The 27,508-nt window shown below is 35.8% G+C and overlaps 1 protein-coding gene across 2 annotated transcripts in view; it reads left to right on the top strand.

The window, feature by feature from the left end:
- The window catches only part of LOC111141391 (glycerophosphocholine phosphodiesterase 1), a 52,971-nt gene that overhangs the window by 15,417 nt on the left and 10,046 nt on the right, over positions 1-27,508 (top strand). For both annotated transcript variants that reach the window (XM_022493902.1, XM_022493903.1), the window contains 13 exons: positions 2,830-2,905; positions 4,802-4,843; positions 6,666-6,789; positions 10,548-10,779; positions 12,445-12,607; positions 12,927-13,059; positions 14,001-14,055; positions 17,070-17,162; positions 19,815-19,892; positions 20,583-20,622; positions 22,724-22,785; positions 25,083-25,148; positions 26,892-27,028. In XM_022493902.1, the coding sequence (XP_022349610.1) occupies positions 2,830-2,905; positions 4,802-4,843; positions 6,666-6,789; positions 10,548-10,779; positions 12,445-12,607; positions 12,927-13,059; positions 14,001-14,055; positions 17,070-17,162; positions 19,815-19,892; positions 20,583-20,622; positions 22,724-22,785; positions 25,083-25,148; positions 26,892-27,028 (1,301 nt within the window). The remainder of the gene's footprint in view (positions 1-2,829; positions 2,906-4,801; positions 4,844-6,665; positions 6,790-10,547; positions 10,780-12,444; positions 12,608-12,926; positions 13,060-14,000; positions 14,056-17,069; positions 17,163-19,814; positions 19,893-20,582; positions 20,623-22,723; positions 22,786-25,082; positions 25,149-26,891; positions 27,029-27,508) is intronic.

Raw genomic sequence — 27,508 nt, 5'->3', positions numbered from 1 at the left:
CTAGTTGATGATTTTGCTACATGTTTTGTTCAAACAAAACAGACCAAAAACCTCAGTCTACATGTTGTTTCTCTCAGGGCTTGATGTAGCTAGCTCAGTGATGTTGAGCACTGCTTAAGAAAGCAGTCATTGTGCTTTTCTTTCTTTGCAGAAATAGATTATTTTGTATTTTTCTTAATATGCTTAATAGTATTGATAGAGTTGTTTCACAATTTAACATACATTTTAGCAATCAACTGATTTAATATACGTTAAATTGTAAAACAACTCTATCAGTACTATTAGTGGAATAATGTCTTGGACTGATGATGTTACTTTTTTCTTCAAAGATCCACCTTGCACTTGACTCCAAAGTGCTTAAAATTATGGCAGCCTTTTACGGAATGAAACTGTTCTTTTTTCTAAGATCTTGAAGAATGAGTTTATTACATTTAGCTTGTTAAAAAGGATTGCAGGTTTTGGAGTCATTACTGAGATTTTAAATTTCCGTGCTCAGGGCTTAAATATTTTTTAAGAAGTTCAGTAAGCTAAAATTTAAGATTACCTTCTAAAGTTTGACAGAGTAATACCATTTTGAAAGATAACTGTATTTTAAAACTTGGTTAATTTTTTTTTTAATTTTAACACTTTGTTGTACCAACAAACATGATTTGTAGTGTGAACGCTTATATACCCAATTAGAAGTCATCCGTTGAATCAGCTCTTTGGATTGCTCCTTGAATGCCCCATTCATTTCAAGCCTAGGTGGTTTTATGCTGTGAGTGGGTTTGCTACTAAAGCAGATGAGGGTAGAGTTATTAAAATACTATTAAAATATATTTTCTACCAAATATTTTATCCACAGGGCTATTCTGACATTAGATGTAGATATTGTAGTCAACACTTTGTAAAGTTCCCCTGACACTGAATTGATACAAAAACAAAAACAAACTCTCCTTTCTTCTGTCCACTTCTTATCCTTGCTGGTATTTAATACTATGTTCCTGGCACCTTTTAAAGGCACCTTTGTTTAGTAACTTCTGTAAGAATGTAGAGCTAGCTATACCATCTTTGTAGCAAAGAGGATTATTTTTTTGGGAAGGGGGATGTGCAGGGGACATGAGAGGAATGGGGAAGACTATAGGTTAGATCGTTCTGGATACTCTCTATTGCTAAGAAACATTGTTCCTTTTTTAACGTATATATTTGTATCTTTTGAGGATCAGAAACTTTGATGTTTAAGAAATTTAAAAAAATGTGACAGGAAAGTCATGATAAAAAATATCTAACATATAGGAATGAAACTATTTCCATGTTTTAGTGTAAAGGAAATGAAATTCACTATATTTAAGATGAGCAGTTTCACAGTAAAAAAAATTTTAAAAACATCTGCCCAGTTTACCAACTTATAAGTTGAACCCTTAAAACAAGGAGGTGTTCAGCAAGAGAAAATGAGGATTTGATGATTATCCCGTTTGCTTTATGATTTGAATGAATAGCAAATGCTATTTTAGTTTTCAAAGTTCAGAAGTTTGCAAGTTTTAAAAAGAATTTCAACCTCTGGTTATTTTTAAGTAGAATATCTCTTGCATTTAATTACTTAATGTGCTTAATTTGTCTCATACTCGATTATCATTTAGCACATTATTATTAATACTGAAAGCTATAAAATGATATAGAAGAGTATTTAATACCATCTAAAGGTATACAGTGTATAGAGAGCTTATATGTTCTGTGCTTTTTTAGAATATATAATATATGCCTAGGAAAGGGGTTGAAGATTTATGTATGAAAATATCAGTAGTGATTATCCCTAAGTGGTGTGATAATGAATAACTTTTATGTTTTCTTTTTGCTTCTTTGTATTTTATTAAATGTCTTCTGAAGATGTGAAGAGAAATATAAAATGCCTTGTAATGTTACAGTTTGAAATTTTGCTTCTAAAATATGTATTTAATGGTTTTATTTTGGCACATAAGTTCAGTTGATTTTTTTTAATAATTAAAATTAGGAAGCATTTAGTTAGTAGTTCGATCCTTTAGGTATACATAGGGAATCTGAGTCGATAGTTCATTTTTAATTTTAAATCGCTGTAGATGTTAACACATAAAGCTTTATTTTCCCTTTTAGTAAGAGAATTTGATAACAGTAGACAGTATTAGTTTTCACCCTGTATGAATTTATGAACTGTAGGGCATAAAGAGAAAAACTAGATGGTAGTTCCTTTTTGTCAGACTTATTCTTCGAATTTACTCATGCACATGTACTTTCTTTTAGGGTTTTCCTGTACTCTTTAGAAACAATGGTTACTCTAATACAAGAAATCTGATGTTCTTCCTGTTATTTACTTACTATAATAAAGAACCTTGTTATGCCTTCTAGTTCCTTGTGATCACTGATCTTGAAGTACTTGTACCTACTATTCCTACTATCATAGAGTATAGGCTTTTCCCAAACACTTGGAGAGTTACTTGAGATAACTTTATTCAGTAATACCTCATTGACCACTGACAACAAGGCATAAAGTATATTTGGTGTTAACTTTAATTTATGGGAATTTACCAGCTAATTAGGAGTACTGTAGGCAGATTTAAGAAAGGGTTTAAGATGGTTTTATGTGCCACTTTCATCTCTTTTTTCTTGTTTACTGCCTCACCGTCCTTTTCTTCCAGCACTCATGTTTTGTGACCTGATACATCCTGATTTTTGGCATATAATATTGATAAATAACAAGATGAATCTTTTGGTTTCATATTTAGTATAAGACTTAGGCCACAAACATCTAATGGAGTCATGGGTAGAAAATAAGATATAAGAAATTATTGCAGACGTTTAACTTTTAAATTGCAGACTATCGGTGGTCCATGCCAAGTCATAGTTCACAAGTGGGAGACTCATCTACAACCACGATCAATAACCCCTTTAGGTATGGGCATTAACTGCATCTGTTTGAGGCATATGCATAAAGTTACTAATATGCTGCACAATGGCTTAGTGGGATTTAATAAATTTTTATTCTAAAGTTTAAGGTCAATGCATTGTCAGTACTGCAAATTTCACTTAGCATATCATGGATCTTTTAAAACTAAACAGTTCTTAATTGCCTTTCTTTATAAACTTGTTAGAAATGCTTGCCAGGTTATTTTTATTTGGGGGGATTTTATTAATTTATTGTGGAATATTTATTTTCATTTGGAATATTTAACAAAGTTTGTAAAATAACATTCTTCTTGACTGAGCATCCACGGCTTTATTTGATTACTTGCTCAGAGAGCTTAGAGAACATTTGAGGAAAGAGTTAATCCAAAACAAAAATTCTTAAATTTTTAACTTTGAATAGCAGGAGCAATAGAATAAGTTATCCTATTTATTCTGTGTTGTGTTTTTTTTTTTTTTTTAACTAGTAAATACTTGAATAAACTTGTATGAATGCATTCAGATTTGTAGCAGACATATTTTCCTCCTGATTTACTTAAATACCTGCTGGCTCTGTTAAAATTGATACTCAGATAGTTGATTTTATTTTGTTCTTGTTTTTTTTCCCCCTAAAACTTCATTCCGTTTTCTTGTGCCCAAAAAATGGCATCTCTCTTCATACAAGTATTTTTGAATTTCCTTTTCCTTACTGAGATTAAAATTTGAAGTTCATATCATATGCATAAATTACCCACTTGGAGTCATCTGTAAATTCACTCGTGCTGAAAACTGTATCTTTTATTTTCTAGAGAAAATTAGAATTTAAAGATAATAATGGCTTGCTAGTAGCTATCTTAGATTAGAAAGTAGTGAGAGATCCTGCTTTACCCTGTGGCAAGGACATGTCTTGTTTAAACAGATACTTCATTCCATCCTCTTTATTGGATTTTCTTTTATGTTTTAATACATTTTTGATAGTATATTTAAAGTTTTCATGAATAGCATACTTTAGAATTATAATAGTCCCATACTGAGGTTGGAAATTATTAGGTATTAAACATTGAAAAAATAATATGCATTTGGAAGCATCTTGCAGTTAAATATATGTCCTTATTGTAAGAAATGGGATGTTTGTTTCTGGTCTTTTAAAAATTAATTTTATACTTTTGGAAAGCATAATCTCTAAAGAGCTACGTGAAATCTACCAAGAATCTTTATTGGGAACTATCACACCTATTTTGACAAATATTTCAGACTTAACGTTTAAAGTTAAACTGGGAAAGGAAGTAGCAGGGAAGATCATTAGTGTTTTACTGAAGAGGGTGGGGCTTACCCGCTTTTCTTATTTAGCTGAAATTTCTGTTAGAGAGGAATGTGCTAGCACTTATTCTTTTGGTAGTTCCTCACAGCTCTGTATATGCAGGTAAGTTTGTGCTGTTTGTGAAGCTTGTAGCTGGCTCTAGAGAATAGTTGGGATTCGAGGAGAGTTACGTTTTAGATAAGTTCAGAATATGCACTACATAAGAATAAGCATTTTAATTGTGCCAAGACCTTTGGTTTAAAAAATCACCCAGGAGATATTGTTGTTCAGCAGCCTGTCTTATAAATTGGTGGGTGTAGAGGTTTGTCCCAGTGCCTCTAGAGGGCCTCTCTGAGGAGTTTTCTTTCCCTTCCTTGTAACACCATGAATCATCACCAAGTTTGTAAGAACTTCTACTGTTTGATTACCTCCTTAAAAGGGAATTCTTTATTGAGGGCTACAATAAATATGCTTATTCATTTTGGGCTGCTTTTAAATTTTAGATTTCATATTTTAAAAATCCTTAAGGTGGGTAATTTCTCAGTTGTGCATTCTGTATACATCATGAATTTTAACTAGGTTTTTTTTATTTTCCTTCAATTCTAGAAACTGAAATTATTATTGACGATGGACAATTTGGAATCCACAGTAAGTGAGACTGAGTTTTGACAGTCTTTACTGATACCACTGAAATGTTACCTTACTTTTTGTTAGAAACAGCACAGGGAAATGTGACAGTATGATACTGAAAATAGAGACTAGATCCAAGAAACAACCACGTTGTGTTAAATAATAGTTTCCAGTATAATTCTTAAGCTTTAAAATTTTATCCTTTTGGTTTTTGACTGGTGACTTAGACGTATGAATTACTATACTTAATTTAAGAGTATTATATATTATACTTAACTGTTAATAGATCATCCCCTTTTAACCCCTGTGTTTGGTATTAATGTTCCCAGCATTCTAGACTCTTAAGTGAGGTTTGTGCAGTTTGTGTGTATATGCACTTACAGTAAAATCCAGATTAAACAAAATGTTCTGGTAATTCTCCTGATACTTTAAAAATTAATTTATAGTGGAGTAGATAATCCTTTTACTTCTGAATATGTTGAAAATGTTATGCATTCATATATTTTTGTGCTTCACTAAATACTTTATCCTGAGGGTTCAAGTTGTCTTTGGTGACTGGGATTCTCACAGTAGAATAGTGTTACGATGCTAAACTGCATTTTTGTTTTAGATCCTAAACTGGTCAAAGATACAGAGGGGGTGAGCAAAAAAGGTGTACTTGCACTAACCGTGAACCAGAGATAAATTGCTGATACTAGGCGCCTATGTTTATACACTTGAGAAATGTACACATGCTTTGGCAGTATTTGGATAGAAATTTTACTTCTTTTCCTTAATTTTATTTGGGATGACTTATATTACATTGTAAGGTAGTCTAAAATACTTGCATAGCTTTAGTTTTAGTGTTTTAGAGTCTTGTTCTCTTTATTTACAAAAGATATTTATGCTACATGTTTTAGAGAGCTTGCTGGATGGAGAAGTAGCTTTCTCATGTCCCTAACTATAAGGCAGGACATGTCCCTCTACTCTATGTTAATATCTCTGCATAGTTACAAATGCAGGCATTTCTTTGCTCTTTTGTAGTTGTTCTCTTAAACTCAGCTTAATTTAGCTGTCAGGATGGAAGACTGTCTTTCCAAATTTATCCATTTCTGAGAACAGTTTAAAATTAAGAGAGGATAGTGGTTTCTTTTTACTTTTAAAATTTAGTAATTATTGAACCTAAGTTATATCTAAAGAGAAAAAGTTCTTTTTTTTTTTTTTTTTTTTTTTAAAGTCTTGTTGATAAAAAACTTAGGTCCAAAATGGCTGACAGCTCTCTGGTATTTATAAAAATTTTATGACATATGTTAGCAGGAAACTTCAAGTTAAATAATACTAATACAGTGTTATCACAATCCTGCCATTTATTTATGTCCGAATTTCTAAATGCAGGAATACAGAATTGACTCACAGGTTTGGTTTTAACATTCTCCTGTCTCAAGCTCCAGCTTTAGTGATAGAACTTGTTCCAGCTGAGTAGCTCATGTGACCCTTTGGAAGTGTCATAGTGGTCCTCAGTGAAACACTACTAGGTTAGAGCCAGTGAGGAATATGGTATTCTCTCAGAAATAGATGCTGTTACCTTGATAATGGATTCAGTAAGAAATTTTAATTTACTTAAGTGGTTAAATATGGCTAATTGTTAACATTTAACTTTTTTCCCCTGACTTCATATAAAAGTTTTTGAGGAATAAATTTAAAACATGTGTGTTTGCTTTGGAGAGAAGTTCCAGTGATATATAAACTGAGTGTATGCAAATGTAAACATGAACTAGAATTGTCAACGGTGTGTTGTACTTACCAGATTGTTTCAAAAAGTGTGTATAATAATTACTGTTCTTCATATTTACTCTGCCAGATGGTGTTGAAACTCTGGATTCTGGATGGCTGACATGTCAGACTGAAATACGATTACGTTTGCATTATTCTGAAAAACCTCCTGTCTCAATAACAAAGAAAAAATTAAAAAAATCTAGATTTAGGTATGACCATGTGTATTTGTTACTTAACCTGTTCATTTTTACTAATGCTGTAGAATTCTGACCCATTTGCTTTTAGCCTTTAAGTGTATAAACTAAGAACATAGCACACATATAGATAAGGTTACATTTTCTTATTGAAGGGTCTTGTGAGAGTGAACTGCTTCCCTGACTCAGATTGTTCCAGTTAAACATACTTCTTTATTGCTAAATTTGAAAGCAGAAAATTTTTCTATCTAGGTAAGTGATTTCCAAATGTATATATCTTTGTGGTTTCTACCATGCAGAATTTTTTTTTTAAGGATTTTGTGTGTTTATTTATTAGAGAGAGAAAGAAAGCATGAATGCGAGCTGGGGGAGCAGAGGGAGAGGGATAAGCTGACTGTGTGCAGAGATCCCATGATCCTGAGATCATGACCTTAGCTGAAACTAGGAGTTGGATACTTAACCAACTGAGGCACCTAGGTGCCCCCATTTAAAATTTCTTAGTGTAGCAATATTTTGTTTTAAAATTGATATGACAGAAATGAATTTGTGCTAAATGAGGGGATAATGGTATAAACAGAGAAAAATGACTATTGGGAATATCCTTCAGTGATCTAAAGTGTTCCTGTGGCTTGAAAATGAAAATTTTTTCATGAAGAAAGGTAACAGTGATCATGGCAGTTCCAGATTAGTTTCTTCCTAATTCTGTATTAGGAATAGATTTCAAGCTTTGTGTAAATAGCTACATAGTGGGTAACTTGATTTTTCTGTAATGTCCATCATATATACCTTTAAGTGAGCTGGCATCTCAGTGACCCAGGCAGCCCTATCATTTGAGTTTTTATAACTTAGGGACTGAGAGTTGTAAGTTTTGGTATGTAATGCATCCTTTTCTGACAAAATGTCAGGGTTGGGTTGAAAGGGCCATTTTCAGCAACTGAAGTAATGAATAATACAATACTTAGTGTCTTTATAATAAGACTTAAAAGATACTGTAGGTAATAACCCATAAGTGTTTTGTAATAACTGCTTAAATACTGTAGTACTTACTTCAGTCATAAAATTTAAAAAGGGACAGAGTGGGTAGCATTTCGAAGTCCTTTGCATTAGCTATTCTGAGAAGTGAAAGGTTTTACGTGTATCTTATCTTTGTTCATAGTGTTTCTAGGCCTTTTTCATACATAATTGAATCCTTTTTTCTTTTAAACTTTATTTATTTAGGTGTTTTTTTTGTTTTTTTTTTTTTTTTTGCGGGAGAGCGCCAATGTACCCGCATGAGACCCACCCTGACCCCCCACCTAGGGCGTAAGGGCAGACTGGATGGCTCAGTCTGTTAAGCCTCTTGAGTTTGGCTCCTGTATTGATCTCACTTGGTTGTGAGATTTGGTTCTGTTCTTGGGGTGGAGTGTTTAACATAATCGAGTCTTTTATTTACATGGGAGAAGAAACAAATCATGTTAAAACTATAAAGGGTCTTCTTAAAATAAGAATAAAACCTTGAGGGGTGCCTGGGTGGCTCAGATGGTTGAGCATCTGTCTTTAGCTTAGGTTGTGATCCCAGGGTCCTGGGATGAGCCCTGCGTCATCTGGCTCCCTTCTCAGTGGGGAGCCTGCTTCTCCCGCTCCCTCTGCCGTTTCTACTGCTTGTGCTCTCTCGCTGTGTCAAATAGATAAATAAAATCTTTAAAAAAAAAAAAAAAGTAAGACCTTGAAATAACTGTAGAAGATAAACCAGATGGTTGGTTGGGCTTATGAGGATTTTTTTCTTTCCTTGACTTTGGTTAAGAAATTAATAGATAATTAATGATTGGGGTTCTGCTTGCAGATTTCTGATTGCAAATGCATACTGAGTCCTATACCATTCTTATTTATATAGAAGTTATTTTGAGTGTTAGTATATATTATTGTGTTAATCAGGCTTAAATTGGAATATTTTTGTATAACCAAACTTCTGTGGGCTCTACAAATTAAATAACTGATTGCTATTGAAATAATTGTGTATGGAGTACCTGGCTGGCTCAGTCTGAAGAGTATGTGACTCTTGATCTCAGGGTCGTGAATATGAGCCCCATGTTGGATGGAGAGGTTACTTAAAAAAAAAAAAAAAAAGGTGGTAAACTTTATTAAAATTTGTGTGTAACTAGAAATTTGTGTTCTGACCACCTTTTCCTCCCAAACTCGTATTTGATAAACTAAACCTTTATGGGGTAGGAAATAAATTGGTCTGCAAGAATATCAGGACTTTAAAAACTTAGCAACAGCCTATGTATTTTAAATAAAATGCTAGACATGCTGTTCTTTCTCATTATCAGCAGGTTTAAAAAAAAATTTTTTTCATTACCACCAAGTTTTAAATAAGCTTCTCATTCAGTTTACTCTCTCCATAAGTGGAAAGAGATTATAACCATTACAGAGCTATTTGAAGAAAACATTTAATATAAATGACTGAAATTTTTTCATAAATCCCTTTAAACTTGAATTTATTTATTTATTTTTTGTAAAATAAATTTTACAGAATTTTTCTGATAACATTGCTGTTTTCAGAATAGTTATTTTTATCTTTGTGCCTTTCTTGCTTATTTATTACTGTCCAAATGTGGTCTCTCTTCATATATCCTGGTGGAGAATGTTCCTTGAGGATCACTAATAGAATCAGTTATCCAGAACTATTCTTTATGTAATTTTTAAATTTTTTTTATTTTTTGAGAGAGAGAGAGACAGCACAAGTGGGGTGGAGGGGCAGGGAGCCCCATGCGGGGCTCAAACCCGGGATCCTGAGATGATGACCTGAAGGGAGATGCTTAACCGACTAAGCCACCCAGGTGCCCTGTTTATTTGTTTCATTTAAAAAGTAGTTACATGGAAGTATATACACACACATGTAAAAAATGTGCATGTATACAAATAAACATTTAATGCACTATTTTTTAAAAATAATGTACTTTTTACAGAATACCTGGACACACTGTGGTAAGGTAGAAGAAAGGGGAAATTTCTTAAAAATATATTTTTAATTATTTTTATTAACATATAATGTATTATTTGCCCAAGGGGTACAGGTCTGTGAATCATCGGGCTTACACATTTCACAACACTCACCATAGCACATACCCTCCCCAATGTCCATAACCCAACCACCCTCTCCCTATTTTTAAAAGATTTTATTTATTTATTTGACACAGAACACTACAATGAGAGAGGGAACACAAGCAAGGGAGTGGGAGAGGGAGAACCAGGCTCCCCGCTGAGCAGAGAGCCCTATGCAGGGCCTGATGGGATGAAGACCTGAGCTGAAGGCAGATGCTTAACCACTAAGCCACCCAGGCACCCAAAAGGAGAAAATTTTTAATTTACAGCCTCCAACTCTAGTCTTGTAATGTACACTGACAGAATATGGTTTCAGTATTGTGCTTGTTTTTATACATATATTCTTTTGTGAGACTTTTCAAAAGAAATTGAGATAGCCATATATAAATGAGATAATAGTAAATGCCTCTATAGAAAAAGAATTACTGATAACCTTAGATACAATGAGCATTTATCTTGTTTTAATTCTTTGCAGAAATACATGTAGATAAAAACATCAATATCTTATAAAACATAACTAACACCTTAACCAGTAATATGTGTAGTCTCATATAATACCATATTTTTGTTACTTGAAGGATTAGCATATTCAGGGTGCACTTTTAAAAGTTGGCGTTTGGGTAACATTTGTATGAGTTTTCCTTTTCCATTTTTTTTTTTTGCATTTCTTATTTTTTCCATTGGTGTAGGGTAAAGCTGACATTAGAGGGCCTGGAAGAAGATGATGATGATAGGGTGTCTCCCACCGTTCTTCACAAAATGTCCAACAGTCTAGAGATATCCTTAATAAGCGACAATGAGTTCAAGTGCAGGCATTCACAGCCAGAGTGTGGATATGGCTTACAGCCTGATCGTTGGACAGAGTACAGCATACAGACGATGGAACCAGATAACCTGGAGCTAATATTTGATTTTTTTGAGGTGAGTAATTATTTCATGGAGAGAGTTGAGAAAGAATGCGGGCATGGGCTTATTTTTAAATGTTTTGATTTTTATTTTAGTCTGAGTGTAAACCCATGATTCATACATCCTTTTAGATGTTTATTTTTCTATACATTTTAGCAGGCTTAAAAAACTTGGAGTTGATAGACTCAAGTACTATAAAAAAATCTCAGTTGATGTTTTGCATCAAGACCAGATGTCTTAATGTTTATGCCTGTTCTTTTTTTTTTTAAACCAACGTGGGGCTTGAACTCACAACCCTGAGATCAAGAGTTGCATGCTCTCTGACTGAGCCAACCAGGCACCCCTGTGCCTATTCTAAGTATAAATGAATAATATAAAGGAGCCTCCAAGGATAAACAGAGGGACGAGCAGACTGTGTAACTCTTGATAGGCAACCCAGGACTCAACATGACTGAGTCCTCCTCATGACTAAAGTGTGTAGTTTATTGAGGCATTTTATTGTAAGAATTCATAACAGTGGACTCATTTTTGCAACTTTACTTGATATTGTAAATATGTAGCAAAAAAGAGTTGCTATGAAAATTGTGCCAGGTTGTTCAGAATCTGCTGCTAGCCTTCCAGAGTTACTTATGACTCTTAACACTAGAGCCCTCTGACTTGGTGGCTGTACAAGTGCTCTCGTCTTCACAAGTCTTGCTGGGTCCTTGGCTAACTAAGGTCCTTGCTTGATTGTGCCCAGCTAGTGGTTATGTGTATTGCTTTCCTTAGATTCTTGATCTTTGGTACTTCCACTCCCATTTCCTTTAGATGAGGGCACCCAACCACAGTTTTGTCAAAATAGGAGAAAACAGAATGGATTTAAACCCACAAGTAACATATGTTACACTTGTCAATTGAAGTCATTATAGTCTTTGAATTATTTAATTTGATGATGCCTTTATGCATTGCCTTTGCAACTGGCTTTTTGGCTACTTTGTATTGTACGAAATTTAAAGTGTTTCCTTTCAAAAAACTATTATAAAAATTTTTATTTTTTAAAAAAACCTGTAATTCGATCTTACCTAAGTAAGAAGATCTGTGGGACTTTATTGTTAAAATGTGAGGTTTTCGTTGAATACTTCCTTATTTCTTAAGGACGTACCTTTTAATACTCTTAAATGTCCTAACTTGCTTTTCATTTATTTAGCAGTTTTGGAAATACTATTTTATTCATAGACTGGGCTGATAAAATATCCAATGTAATGTCCAAATGAGTATTCAGTTTCCTAGAGAGTTAACTATCCCTTTATGTCCTCTGTTGGAAAGCATTTTTAGAGAATATAATGCACATTAACGGCTCACTACAGGTGTTTGTTAGTCTTTGAATATAAAGATACTTAGAAATTTTGTCAGTGTTTGAAATTCATCTGATACATGTTAGAGAATCAGAAGTGCCAATCGCCAGAGTTATGACTAATAAAGTACCATATAAAATCTTAAAATATTATATACTAAAAGAAAATGTATCATTTATTTTACAAAGAATCTATCTAAATTACCTGAATATAAATTTGATTCCTATTTATTATTGATCTTCTTCAATAGATTTTGAATTAATTTTAAGGGAGTTTGTTGACCTTTAAATGGGAAATGCTAAAGTGTAAGAATATGGATTATTTTAAGCCTCATTTTTTATTTCAGGAAGATCTCAGTGAACATGTGGTTCAGGGTGATGCCCTTCCTGGACATGTAGGGACAGCATGCCTCTTATCATCTACCATTGCTGAGAGTGGGAAGAGCGCTGGAATTCTCACTCTTCCCATAATGAGCAGAAATTCCAGAAAAACAATAGGCAAAGTGAGAGGTAAGCTGAGAGAAACAGAGGGGCCCTTTATAAATGAGCAAAGGTAAGATTCGAATTTTGGTTAGTTTCAAATTGAGCTTTTGGGAATGGTGTTAAATTATTTGTTTTTAGAATATTATCTACTATAGTAGCAATAAGGGGCATCTGTGAAATTTTCTGGAAGCTTTACTTTGAATCAGTTTTGGCTTGATATTTGTTTTCTATTTGATAGAGATTGATAAGGTTGGTTCAAGTACTTAAATGTTAATACTATTTAGATGCTCATTGTGGTCTTTTTAATCGGCTTTATCTTTATTTCTCCCTTTTTTTTCTATGGAAGTTGACTATATAATTATTAAGCCATTACCAGGATACAGTTGTGACATGAAATCTTCATTTTCCAAGTATTGGAAGCCGAGAACACCGTTGGACGTTGGACACCGAGGTGCAGGGAATTCGACAACGACTGCTCAGTAGGTTGAATATTTGAGCGGCATCTAGTGCTTGGTAGCTTGTGCATGATAAGGCTCCATTGGGTTGGCCCACTGAAGGTCAGGGATCCTTTATTACCTGGGATTTAATGTAATTCAAATTAAGTAGAAACTCTGTCATAAGACTCCGGACAGTCTGTCTAAAACCTACTGAACCGATGCGAAGAGGCACATTAAAACAGAAAGCCAGGAAGAAAAGCTTGATGCAGGAAGCAACCTGAATTTCAGTGTGTTGTGGTTTCAACTTTTTGCGTGCTCCACTCTCTGGGTCTCGGTTTCCTCACCCGTACTTGGTATCGTTTCCATACTGCTGTCCTGCCGGGTCTCAGCCTTTTCCCATTCTCCTGGTCCGCCAGGATTAAATCCTCTGAGGCACCATTGCAAGGAGCAAGTCTCCATGTCTCTTCTACTTTATGCCACTGCAAAAGGTGGTTTTCCTTGCCTGGCCACCTTACTGGGGGAGGTATGTGTGGCTGTGGGATATAATTATATTCAGCTTATACATAATTATAGTCATTAGAGCTTATTTTTATGGAATAAATGCATCACCAGGTGATGGTCACAGTCTTAATTTGGGGATGGCAGAAGTAGCTCCAGAATAGAGAGTATTGAACTGGTTCCATTGTTAAAGACATAGTTGGCTTCTTTTTTTTTTTTTTTCTTTTTTTTAAGATTTTACTGATTTATTAGAGACAGCAAGAACACGGGGAGGGACAAGCAGACTTATCCCCCGGACTCCAAGCACAGAGCCTGTTGTCAGCAGGGCTCCATCCCAGAACACTGAGATCCTGACCTGAACCTAAGTCAGACGCTTAATGACTCAGCCCTCCAGGGGCTCCAGTTGGCTTCTTTATTACATTTGTTTTCTTTATCCTTTCTATCGTCGGTGATAACTGTTTATCTATATATTTCTTCTCTTCCAGACTTGCTAAAGTTCAAGAAAATACTATTGCTTCTTTAAGAAATGCTGCGAGTCATGTAAGTGACCTTCTCTTTTTTTGAAAACTTGGGACTGTTGGTCCAAAGGTAGCAAAGTAGAGAATTGTGGGCCTGGGTAGTCTGTTCCATTAAAAGCTTAAAAAGGTTAAGTAGGTTAAAGATGCGTGCTTCTGACTATAATTCTAAGCGAAGGTAAAGTATCTTTGAGCATTTGTTTTTAGATTCTTTTTTTTTTTAAGTTTTTATTTATTTATTTGACAGACAGAGATCACAAGTAGGCAAAGAGGCATGCAGAGAGAGAGGAGGAAGCAGGCTCCCTGCTGAGCAGAGAGCCCGATGTGGGGCTCGATCCCAGGACCCTGGGATCATGACCTGAGCTGAAGGCAGAGGCTTTAACCCACTGAGCCACCCAGGTGCCCCTTGTTTTTAGATTCTTGATTAGGATTGTGATGAAAACTATAGAATCATTAGCATCTTTGTTTGAGATTACAAGGGTTTTTTTGTTGTTTGTTTTAAAAGATTTTATTTATTGAGAGAGAGCAAGAGAGCATAAGCAGGGGGAGGGACAGAGGGAGAGAGAAAAGCAGGCTCCCCACTCAGCAGGAAGCCCAACGTGGGGCTCAATCCCAGGACCCTGAGATCATGACCCTGGTGAAGGCAGACGTTCAACCGACTGAGCCACCCAGGAGCCCCTGAGTTCACAAATTTTGAGTGATTGGAACAAGAAAAACATTCCCCATTAAGCATTGGTTTTCATTAACTGAGTATTGTCTCATTCAGATACTTTGGAAATAATGATTACAGAAGGATTTGATGATGGTTTTATATAACACTTAAGTCTGTCAGTTTATCTCCTGCATACCAACTTGATTATGTTAAATTTCTTAATTCCTTTTATGCATTTATTAAAGGTTAGAGTCCATTTTTTAGCTTTTAGTTTTTTTCAGCAACTACAACTTGACATTTTTAATCAAGAACCTGAGATTTCCAGGTCCCCCCCTGCTGCCCTTGTACCTGACTGAAAAGCTTCATGCTCTGAAGTTAAACTAGGGAGGAAATGGAGGAACAACTCATTCTTTTATTTTCATTTTTTCCACAGTGTGCTCCGCATGCCTTAAGCTTTTGCCTTTTTATAAAATAGTTCAGCAAGTAAACTTGAATAGGTGATGTTTAATTTTATCACTTACATGAGCAAACATCTATTCCAAGACATACTTTTTTCATATTTGAGCATCTCTACAATTGGTAAGGGTTTTACTACTTTCTTAGCCTTGCATCCTGGTATCATGGGCAGCATTTTTTCCTCTTTTTAGTGGTATATGAAGCATTTTATAATTCATGACATTTTACGTTAATTATTTTAGTGTTTAAAAATATGAATAGTGGATTTCTTTGCCTTTTTGTTGAAAGGGTATTAAATCTATGAGTGTTGGGCTCTACTTCGTTATTTGGAACCGGTTTTCATGGTAGCTAATAACTATTCTATACATTGTTTTATTCTGTAAACACATGAAGATCATGTTAATGAACTTGCAGTGTCTCCATGCTTCTTCTTTTTTTTTTTTTTTTAAAAGAGAGGAAGGTTGGAAGAGGGAGAGGGAGGAGAGAATCTTAAGCAGGCTCCACACCTAGCACAGAGTCTGACACAGGGCTTAGTCTCACAACCCTGAGATCATGACCTGAGCCAAAATCAAGAGTCGGTTACTTAATTGACTGAGCCATCCAGGCATCCCTCTGTGCTTTTTGAGAGAAAATTTCATTAAGCTTTTTTTCTTCCATGTTCTGTTGAGATCCTTCGTAAGTCATATAGATCGCATTTTAGAATGCCATATGCTAGTTATTAATGGCTTGTTTATTTTAATACTAAAAACATATCCTTGAAGGGGTTCTGGTATGTTATTAGCTTATTTCTTAAAGCTTACACATGGATCTAGGGATCAGATTTTATCTCTTCGTAAAATTACCTTCCTAAAGGGTGGTGATCCTGTAAAGTTAAACATTTAAACTACAGAACTATAATTTGTTTAATTATTGTAACTATTTAAGGATTGCAGGTTTTGTTCTCTGGTAGAAATGCTTTGTGTTACTGTCTTGTTTATAGCACTAGAAGGAGCTAAACTTACTTCCTGCTTCAGAAGTCATCGAGGAAATAGGCTCCTTTGATTCTAGTCTGTGATCCATGTGCCCTCAAAAGTTGGACACCCCTTCCGTGACCTAAAGCTCGGGCACAGGTGGAAGCATGTCATCCATCCTTACACAAGCACTTCTCTAGGCTGCAGTAACGTACAGAATGCTCAGACCTAGTTTCCTTTGATTCCAGCCGGCTTTCTTTCCATGAATGCACACCTTTGTGGGTCAGTTTATGTTCTCAGCTTTATTTGGATTAATTCCTGTGTCAGAATGGCTCTGACTTGGAAAAATGCACCCTTAACTCATTGTCATCATCCTCCTTCCTTTTGACGCTCTGTCAGGAGACTGGGCTTGTGCGGCCCCATTCTTGACCCTCTTGCTTCTTTCTATCTTTTCAGCAGCACCTGTCATTTCCTCTTTACTCTGCTTCTGGGGTTTTGCCGGGAAAGGCTGGAAGGTGTGCCGCCCAAGTGCACCAGGGTGCAGAACTGAGACAGTGGCTTCTTCCTTTAACCTCCTCATCTCTGAGGGTCTGGTACCTATGGGCAATAAGGCACAAGGTGACCCCCGCTCCCTGTTCCGCCAGGCCCAGTTTATGCTTATAGTAGTAGCAGAGGTGACAGGCTGGCTACTGCCACAGAGTGGCCCTGGAGTGTGTTCAGGTGGGTCAGTGTGCCCATGTTTTTGCCAGGAAAAAAAAAATTGCTGTGCTATTACAATGAAGAACGGTAAAAACATTTTAAGAGAAGAAACTACTTTTTAGAAAAGCTTGAAGCATAACATAATTCATGAGGAAGTTTTTTGTTTTGTGTACAGGTCTGTGAGTTTATAGTGAACAGTAAATTTCTTATGTCCTTGTAGTTTTAGATGTATTGTGGGCTAGATAATGTTTTTCAAGTACTCATTTCCTTTATTTCTTTTAGGGTGCAGCCTTTGTAGAATTTGATGTACATCTTTCAAAAGATTTTGTGCCTGTGGTGTATCATGATCTCACCTGTTGCTTGACAATGAAAAAGGTATGTTGAAATTCCTTCATTTTGGGGCGCCTGGGTGGCTCAGTGGGTTAAAGCCTCTGCCTTCGGCTCAGGTCATGATCTCAGGGTCCTGGGATCGAGCCCTGCATCGGGCTCTCTGCTCAGCAGGGAGCCTGCTTCCCCCTCTCTCTCTGCCTGCCCCTCTTCCTGCTTGTGATCTCTCTCTGTCAAATAAATAAACAAAATCTTTAAAAAAAAAAAAAAAGAAATTCTTTCATTTTATTTTATTTATTTTTTCAGAGAGAGAGAGAGAGGGAGGGCGGGGAGAGAGAATCTTAAGCAAGTTCCATGCCCAGTGCAGAGCCTGACACGGGGTTCACTCTCAAAACCCTGAGATCATGACCTGAGCTGAAATCAAGAGTTGGTCACTCAACTGACTGAGCCACCCTGTTGCCCCCAAATTCTTTCATTTTAAACTCTTACAGTTAGATAGGTTTAAAGGCTAGGAAGTTTGTTTTACATATATGTGTACAGTTATTTATTAGAGTTGACCAGTTCATTTTTTTGGCAATTAATGCCAGTTCTTTCCTCTGTCAAGTTCCTGTAACATGGAGTAAGGAGACAGGAATAATAATTGCCTGGAGCAGTGTCTCTGTATTGCTGATTTGTTTTCTTCTACTGTCTAACAAAGGAACCTTCCAGGTGGCTTCTGTATCAGTCTGCCACTCTCCCTGTAGTAAAGCAAGAGAGGAAGCTGTCATAGTGCCTGTTTTCTAGCCTCCCTTCTAGTTTTGCCTCAAGCGTTTCCTCAGATTAATAGGTTAGTATGATTTGGCCAGAAGAGAAGAGCCACAGTGGAAAAGCACTTTCAAGCAAATGGAAGAGGGCCTTAGGAAAGGGGTGTAGATTTAGGAGCTAGGGGAATGTGACAGACTTTTGAGTCAAGAAGGGAAATGTTCAGAACTAAACCTCTAGATGTAAGTACCTGATGTCAGGGGAATTGAAGAGGACAGAGACCAGAGGCAGGGGGAGTGGTAATGTGGCCAAAGGTACAGTAAGCCTGGCCCAGAGTGGAGATAGAATGGAGAATGGCACGATGGAGGACAAAGTCCAGAAGATTTAAAAATGGGTATTTCCTAAAAATTGTAATTATTGTTCAAACATAATTGTGATAATTGTATAGTGCTTAAACTTTAGTGTATAAATTAACCAAGTGATTTCTTAAGAACTTACTAGGTTCATTTGGCATTTTCTATTAAACTCTTGGGTATTATTTTCTGTTGAGGTGATTTAAAGTTAAGGCTAGTTTGCTAACATACAACACTTTACCAGACATGATTGTTGAAGTATACATGGCAAGGTGCCTGCCTGCTCATGGATTTGAATCAGTCATGGGGGTTTGGATTGCTATGATGTATGAAAAAGCATGCTTCCATTTCTAGAAGTGGACCCCACTGTTTTTGCATATGTGAGGGGATAGGCTGTAAGTCTTTCTTGGTAGACCGTAGGGTCTGACCCTTCTTGTCCATAGTCTTAGGAGAGGGAAGGAGATACACCTATTTAGATAATAGAGGTAAAATAACTTAGTAGAAAAAGAGGAGATTGTTTTGTCGTGGGAAAAAAAATCAATGCAAAAGTGGACAGGAAGGAATGGAGCAGAAAGATCTTTATAACCAAGATTGAGGTTAATGAATCAAGCCGTAATTTCAAAAAACCTATGAGAGTTAATGGAAAAGTATTACTGATCCTGTTTTCACCAGACTTTGTCTTGTTCTTAAGTTGAATCTGGATGAGTTAGAGAATGAAAGTAAAAAATTATATGTATTTTTAGTTTTAATTTTCAAGCTGCTGTTTTCCTTAACAAAATCAATTCATGTTCATTATAAAACTGAAGAAGATTATGAAATGAAAAATAAATCTTCCTTTCCTTTTTGTCTTTGGTAACACTCCCTTACTCTTAACAGTTTCTTGTGTGTCTTCTAGAAGAGCTATATGTACAGGTTTATACCATATGTATGTGAACGAATATAAATGTAGTAGATTTTAGCATATTTGTTGGATTGATGATTTATCGGTGGCCCGTTAATTCATTTCCTTAAGATAGGGGTGCTTAAATAGTGTGATGTTTGATATGGTAGTAAACTCTAATAAAACAGGTTTTTTCATGGGGAAAACATTTGTAATAGATTAGAGTTCCTGTTAAGTATTACTGCTTCAGTCTAATCAGACATTTTTTTTTTCATGACCATTGAAAAAATGTGGCTGTTTTTAACCAAACTTAAGTTTAAAAGGTTTAGAAAAGTTTAGAAACTTACTGACAGAAATTAATCTTTGTATAGTACTTGTACATGTTGATTGCCTTGTCATGTAGCATGGATATACATATGTCAGAATGTCAGCAGTATGATAGGAAGTAGGGGAAATGACTGATTCCTGGCTCAATATGTCTGCAGGGCCCTAGCCTCCTCCCAGCTGCTTTTTTCTTCCAGGCACTCCCACCTACATCAAAAACAAAAACCAGAATTTAAGAGCTGGAAGGTGCTTTTTTTTAAAAAGGGGGGGGGGGCTCCCCTGCATGGGCTTGCTGTGGCTTGCTTTGTTCTCATCATTCACTATGTTGGGTTGTTAGGCCTGTCTAGGGTTAAACATTCAGTAATAATTTGAGGCCCATTTTTCTCTTTATTTTCTTTTTAGAAATTTGATGCTGATCCAGTTGAATTATTTGAAATTCCAGTAAAGGAATTAACATTTGACCAACTCCAGTTGTTAAAGGTAATAATGATACATAAAATGAAAATGATCTTTTAGTTTTAGAATGATTTATACCTTGTTTATGTTCTCTTTCTGCATGGAGATGACTATATATTCAGCATCAGTAGACTATATGCTTGGTTCTCTGTTCTAGTAGGAAGAATGGGTTTGTGCTAATCCATCTGTCTTCTCTAACAGTTTCCACAGACCCCACAGATTTTGCATATGTGAAGAGGCTAGGCTATAAGTCTGTGTGTAGACCATAGGGGCTGACCCTTCTCATCCAGTCCTAGATTGCCTCTGGTGTGCATTAGCCATTCTTCATAGAACTGTTTGACAGTTGGCCTTTTATGCTCCCCTTGGTTTTTATACTTCCATTACTAGGATCTTTGTATGTTTTTTATACCATGTAATTTTATATGATTACTCTTCCTATTTTCACTAGATACCTATATAAATGGTTGATTGAGTATAAAGAGTTTCTTAAGAATTTTTATATTCTTCCCTACTTGGGTATTTGATCATGATCTTAGATGTATGTGTGCACATGTAAAATATATATAGTGATTAGTGATTATTCTTACTAAACTGATTAAGTCTACATTTTATGGTTTTCTTGCTAGCTTTTCAAGTTATAGTTCTGTTAACCATATCTTCATAAACTAAGGCTTTTTTTCTTGCATTTTGTGTTTGTGTGTGTGTGTTTTCTAGCTTGCTCATGTGACTGCTCTAAAATCTAAAGATCTGAAAGGTATGTACCAATATGGAGGCACCATTTTCATTTCGTAGTTAACATGTATATGGTATTTCCTTTTTTTTTTCTTTTTTCTTTTAACATACCCTTGGTCATTTTAATGAATATAATATTGGGCTGTCTAAATCATTTTGTAGACATGAAGTCTTTACATATATTCATTTTCAAATGCATTTATGTCATGTGTATAGTAATTATGAGTTTTTACTTTTGTGAGTTTTCTTAGCTTGATGATCAAAGTTCTTTGTAATTTTTTACCTATCATTTTTTCCAAACATTCTTTTTTTTCCCCAATATATATTTTTTAAGATTTTATGTATTTATTTGACAGAGAGAGAGAGAGCATGAGCAGGGGGAGCAGTAGAGGGAGAGGAAAAAGCAGGCTCCCTGCCAAGCAGGACCCTGGGATCATGACCTGAGCCAAAGGCAGAGGCTTAACCATCTGAGCCACCCAGGCCCCCCTTTTCCAAACATTCTTAACCCAAGAACAAAGTGGACGATATATAAAGTATGAAAGCTGGCTCTAGAGCCAGGAGTTTGAATCCAACTCTGACATTTACCAGCTGTGACCTTGGGCAGGTTACTTTAACCACGTTGTCCCTCAGTTTCCCTGAAACTTGTCCTGCCTATAAAATCCCTTTGTGATTGTACTTTACTTGGCACTCTCATAGAACTTCATAGTTTGTGCCATTCATTTGAGGTTTAATGGCTCCTTTTTTTTTTAAATTTTAATTTTTTTAAAAATTTCTTTTCAGTGTTCCAGAATTCATTCTTTATGCACCACACCCAGTGCTCCATGCAATACGTGCCCTCCGTAATACCCACCACCAGGCTCACCCAACCTCCCACCCCCCTCCCTTCCAAAACCCTCAGTTTGTTTCTCAGAGTCCACAGTCTCTCATGGTTCATCTCCCCCTTTGATTTCTCCCAACTCACTTCTCTTCTCCATCTCCCCATGTCCTCTGTGTTATTCCTTATGCTCCACAAATAGGCAAAACCATATGATAATTGACTCTCTGCTTGACTTATTTCACTCAGCATGATCTCTTCCAGTCCCATCCATGTTGATATAAAAGTTGGGTATTCATCCTTTCTGATGGAGGCATAATACTCCATTGTATATATGGACCATATCTTCTTCATCCGTTCGTCTGTTGAAGGGCATCTTGGTTCTTTCCACAGTTTGGCAACTGTGAATGGCTCCTTTTTTTTAACACTTGATTCTTTATATGTCCTGTCTCTTCAACTAGAATATAAATCTCTCTAGGGTGGAAAACATGTTTTTGTATTCCCCAAGACACTTATAATGCTCTGTATATAGTAGGTGCTCATTAGATATTTATCTGCAATTGTGGTAACAGGGTGGTTGGAATGACTTCATGAAGATATTGTAAAGTGTTAAAGACTCCAGAGGTTATCCCCAGAGCACTGATAGGACTTTGTAGGCTTTGTAGCTATTTCACGACTGTTAATAACAAAATGAATGTTATTTATTATTTTTATTATTATTATTTAGTTGGAAATTTTTATATGACTTTAGTCTTTGTAATACACAGGGTTTTTTTTTTTTTTAACAAAAGAAAAGTTTGATAATTAGTTTGATACCAAATTTTTTTTCCCTCTTGGAAAAAAATTCTTAGGTGTCTTGAGATATAATCTATTTTTAATTAAATGGTAGTGGTAACAAAAGCACAATTTTAACTTTTCTTTATATTTTCTTAATTTCTAACTTCTGAGCTGATTTTAATATTTCAAAAAGAAGCCTTAGCACGAGGACACAGCTTATAATTCCATTGAGAAATAATGAATTACTGCTGGTGACTACTTTGTAAAAAGTAGTATTACAGTGTCTATAAGAAAGTACTCAACTCTTGGGGCCTCAAACTTGGTGTTTCTATGAAATGTGGTAAACTAGTTTTCATAAAGGATGCTTATTTCCTTGAAAAATACTGCATATGAAGGGATCTCTTAATTAACTTTACATCTCTCTCTCTCTCTTTTTTTTTTTTTTTTTTTTTTTGGTCCTGAGAGTTTAGGATAAGATCTTAGTGATAAAATAGTATCCTATCTACTGAGTTTTTATAATTTTAATTTTCAGAATCTGTGGTTGAGGAAGAAAATTCTTTTTCTGAAAATCAGCCGTTTCCTTCTCTTAAGATGGTAAGTTCCTTAGGGAAACTAGCAAAGGCTGTCTCATTAATTCTGTTGTAACTGAATTAGTTATTTTGGTCTCTTAGATGGGCACTAAAAAGACTGTGTCAAAGATAGCATTTATATAAACTTGTCATTGATTCTTTTTAGAGAAGATATATTTTTGTATGGTGTATGTATGCTACTTTTTTTTTTAAGAGTAACTTCTCTGCCCAAATGAATAAAAATCCCCATCTCAATGGGTTAATTTGATAAGAACAGGAAATTCACATATTTCTGTATATAAACAAGAAATAGAGGGCACAGAAGAAGGGGTGGGAGGGACTGATGATGGTAAGAGAGCATTTTTACAATATTTAAAACTGTCCCTGGTGTGCCTGGCTGGCTCAGTCAGAGGAGCATGTGATTCTTGATTTTGGGATTATGAGTTCCAGCCCCATTTGGGTGGTGTAGAGCTTACTTAATTAAATAAAAACTTGGAAAACATACAAACAAACTGTTCTTTAGCTTTTAGAGAGAAATGAGATTCTCCAGCCAAAGAAAATAACTACCCTCATTACTCAAAATGAGACACAAATTTCAAGAATTCACTTGAAAAAGTATAACAAATACTAGTACAAAGATTTTAAAACTAGACACAATTCATACAGGAATCCCTTTACCAGTATCAGGCAAGTCCCTGTGGATGCCAGGCACTCCTTGCTCATGCTGGGTCTGCTTTCTTTCCTTCTGGCTCCTTTTCTAACTTCTGTTCTCCATTGCCTTTTTCTGGTGATGTCAGGTACACTAGATGTCTTAGGCAACAGTTCATCATGATTATTTACACAACAGAAAAGAAGCTATAAGAGTGCTCGTAAAACATGATTGGGATAATTTTCCAGATTTTTATGATGCCCAGCCAAGTAACGTCATTCCTTCTGGTTCAAAAATCTGAAATCATTTGGTTCTGGGAAATCTCATGATTCCTAGACTTGTGATTAAAAACTTTTAAAAAAATTGTATATTGGGGCGCCTGGGTGGCTCAATGGGTTAAAGTCTCTGCCTTCGGCTCAGGTCATGATCACAGGGTCCTGGGATCGAGCCCCCACATTGAGCTCTCTGCTCGGCGGGGAGCCTGCTTCCCCTTCTCTCTCTGCCTGCCTCTCTGCCTGCTTGTGATCTGTGTCGGTCAAATAAATAAAATCTTTTTTTAAAAGAAGTGTATTAACAGTTTAACATTTACTTAGGCAAATACCTTAAACACACTTTTGTTCATGTACTTTGGCACTGTCAACTATAATTTAATCACAGAAATTTTAAAACCAAAAAGACCAAATAAAATCTGTTTATTTTTAAGAGGGGTAAAGAGCGTGCTCAAGGGGAGTTGGGGGAGGAAGGGCAGAGGGAGGAAGAGAATCTTAAGCAGGCTCAGGCTCAGCGTAGAGCCCTACTCAGGGCTCGATTTCACAACCCTAAGGTCTTGATCCGAGCTGAAATCAGGAGTCGGATGCTTAACAGACTGAGCCACCTGGGTGCCCCTGAAAGTCTTGATTTAAAAGAGAATCTTAGGGGCACCTGGGTGGCTCAGTGGGTTAAAGCCTCTGCCTTTGGCTCAGGTCATGATCCCAGGGTCATGGGATCGAGCCCCGCATCGGGATCTCTGCTCAGCAGGGAGCCTGCTTCCCCCCGCTCTCTCTGCCTGCCTCTCTGCCTGCTTGTCATCTCTGTCTGTCAAATAAATAAATAAAATCTTTAAAAAAAATAAAATAAAAGAGAATCTTAGTAAATTTGATGTTTAGCACTCTCAACACTGACATTCACTATTGTCCTTATTTTTCTAATGTTGCATTAGTCCAGTAAAAACGTGATAGGTACATTAAATAAAATAAGGCTAAAGGTATCAGAGAAGAAAGTCAAAAAGCTCCACATGAAATTGAGTACACAGTTTTAGGTGCTGTACTTTCCATGCAGCGGGTTGTTGTAGACCCCAGAGCTATGCTGGTGGAAGGATTTGAGGTGAAAGATACAACTTTGTGATGGTAGTGCATCTGCCATCACTGATGCTGCCTGAGATTGCTGCTTTTGTTGTTTAATTTCTGTCGACTTTCTTATTTGACTTAATCATCAACCAGATTGTCAGTTTGGGTTTGAGAAAAGATAGTGGTTTCTGCTGAAGGCACAAAACATTTTTATCCGTACTTAGTGATATGTTTTACTATAGGTAGCATTTTGTAATAATTCTCTTTTCCTTTTTTTTTCTTCTCTTCTTCTGCTGTTCATCTCACCAAAAACAAAACAAAATTCACCTCCAACAAACAAAACTCTAGGTTTTAGAGTCTTTGCCAGAAGATGTAGGGTTTAACATAGAAATAAAATGGATCTGCCAACAGAGGGTAAGTAATCCTTGATGTAATGCCTTCTTCCTCTCTCCCCCTCATTTCTTTAAATGCATTTATTCCCATCTCCTTGTTTTAATGGAAAAGTAAAGCTGAAATCTTACTGTGGCTTCTCCCAACATTATTGGACCTTTTCAATAAAGCATCCTTTATCCTTATACTATATATGAGTACTTAAAAGTAATGATGAATGTATCATAGTATAAATTTCAGTTTACATGTGTCTTGTGTGAACATTAATATGGATTATTCTGACTATACTTAGAAAATGAATGTGAAAACTGGACCGTTAACTTTATAACTGATTAGTTTTTATTTTCTTATTCGCCATCTAAATATATATTTTAAATAATTCCCTAAGCAGTGTCCTGTTAGGTGGCAGTAGTAGCTAGTAATAGTTAACCAAGAAAAGAAATTTCCATAGGTGTGTTGTAAATCATTCCCAGATTTAGTCATTTTTTTGTTCAAAAGTTTATATTGAAAATGAGGCATTTTGTGGGTGCTGGGTTCAAGTTGTGAACAAACAATAAACCTTACCTTCTTGGAACTTACAGTCTAGTTGAGGAAAACAATTAACTATTGAATATATCAATGGGGATATGTATAAATGGTTGGGATGCATGGGAAGAGGGTTCTTGGGCCTGGGGGTTGCTGAAAGGGTTTAATTCAGGTGTGATTGGGCAGTCAGAGCAATATCCTGGATTTCTTTTGTCAGAATACTCTATAACTGCCCTCAAATCTTACCTTCTAAGTAGCTGTTTATGATAACCTGGTCCCAGTTAACATTGTAAGTGATTTTTCTTAATAAGTGATTTTTAGTTTTCTGAGCTTTTAGGATTATTTTAATGACTGGTATATAAAACATATAATATTTGAATATCAGCAGGGCTCTTAGTGTCTTAGCTATATTTAGAGAATATTTTTGTTACTTGTTAAGGGTACTTGATATGACTTTAAGAGCCAAAGAATGAAGCTTTTAATTAGTGATTAGTAATTACCTGGGTTTTTTTGTTGTGGGGGGCACCTGGGTGGCTCAGTTGGTTGAGCATCCAACTCTTGATCTCAACTCGGATCTTGATCTCTGGACCATGACTATAAGCTCTTTCTGGGCTCCACACTGGGTATGAAGCCTACTTTAAAAAAAAAAAATTACCTGGGTTTTTTGATAATGAATTAGCAAATGAAGCCCTTTTGTCTTACAGTTCATGAAGATTATATAAATATTTTATTTTTTAAAAAGATGTTACTTATTTATTTGAGATAGAGTATGAACATGGGGTGGGGATAGTTTGGGAGAAGCAGACTCCCCGCTGAGTTTGGAGCCTGATGTAGGGCTCCATCCTAGCACCCTGAGATCATGACCTGAGCCAAAGTCAGACGTTTAACCGACTGAGCCACCCAGGCACCCCATATAAAAATATTTTAAATATTTTTAATATTAATTTATTTTAATATTTTAGAGTGCAGAGTTCCAGGGTTTTAGCTTTTATTTTGTTAACTTTATTAAAGCAAAAGTTTATTGATGGTATAATCACTTTGTATATGTGTCTTTACCTGAATTACGACAGCTGCACAATCACTAAGTAGCTCTGTGGTCTTGGGCAAGTTACTTAATCTTAGGCCTTTGATTTCCACAGGTAAAATAAGAGTTAGATTAGATGATCTCAAGATTTTTTTTCTGGCACTATGATTCTAGGGTATCTAATGACTTTTGTTTTCCTATTTATTTCTTCTACATAGGATGGAATGTGGGATGGTAACTTATCAACGTATTTTGACATGAATCTGTTTTTGGATATAATTTTGAAAACTGTCTTAGAAAATTCTGGGAAGAGGAGAATAGTGTTTTCCTCATTTGATGCAGATATTTGCACAATGTGAGTAATACTCAGTTTTTTCACCCTTAGATAGTAGCTGGGATTTAGGGTACAAAGATTATGGTTGAAGGTAGGAAGGTTGCCCAGACTTCACCCTTGACTTGACCTCTTAGTCAGGTTACATATGTTTTCACATCCCTTTAGGTGCAGGATGCCCTGCCAACTCCTCCAATGAACTCTACACCCACTGGATCCTAGTACCTCACACCCTGTGTTTCGTTTTATAGGCATGTAACATCCTCCTTACGAACTCATAAGCCTTCGAAGGCTTTCTTATGCCCATTCTGAGAATCTTTCACCTCTTGTATAGAATGATTTAAAATCTTTCTTTCTGATTGACAGGTGTAATACATGTTAATGGTGATTATATCTCAATAATGGGATTATGCTCTTTTGGGGGAGGTGGTTTCTTTATATTTTTAGTTTCCTAAAACTCTAAAACAATATATTAGAATTCTCTCTCTGATGAGAAAAGTATTT

Source organism: Enhydra lutris, unplaced genomic scaffold, assembly GCF_002288905.1.
Source record: "Enhydra lutris kenyoni isolate GAN:26980312 unplaced genomic scaffold, ASM228890v2 scaffoldscaffold6, whole genome shotgun sequence".
Lineage (NCBI taxonomy): Eukaryota > Metazoa > Chordata > Mammalia > Carnivora > Mustelidae > Enhydra > Enhydra lutris.
The sequence above is the reverse complement of the archived record's forward strand: the minus strand, read 5'-3'. Positions and strand labels throughout refer to the sequence as shown.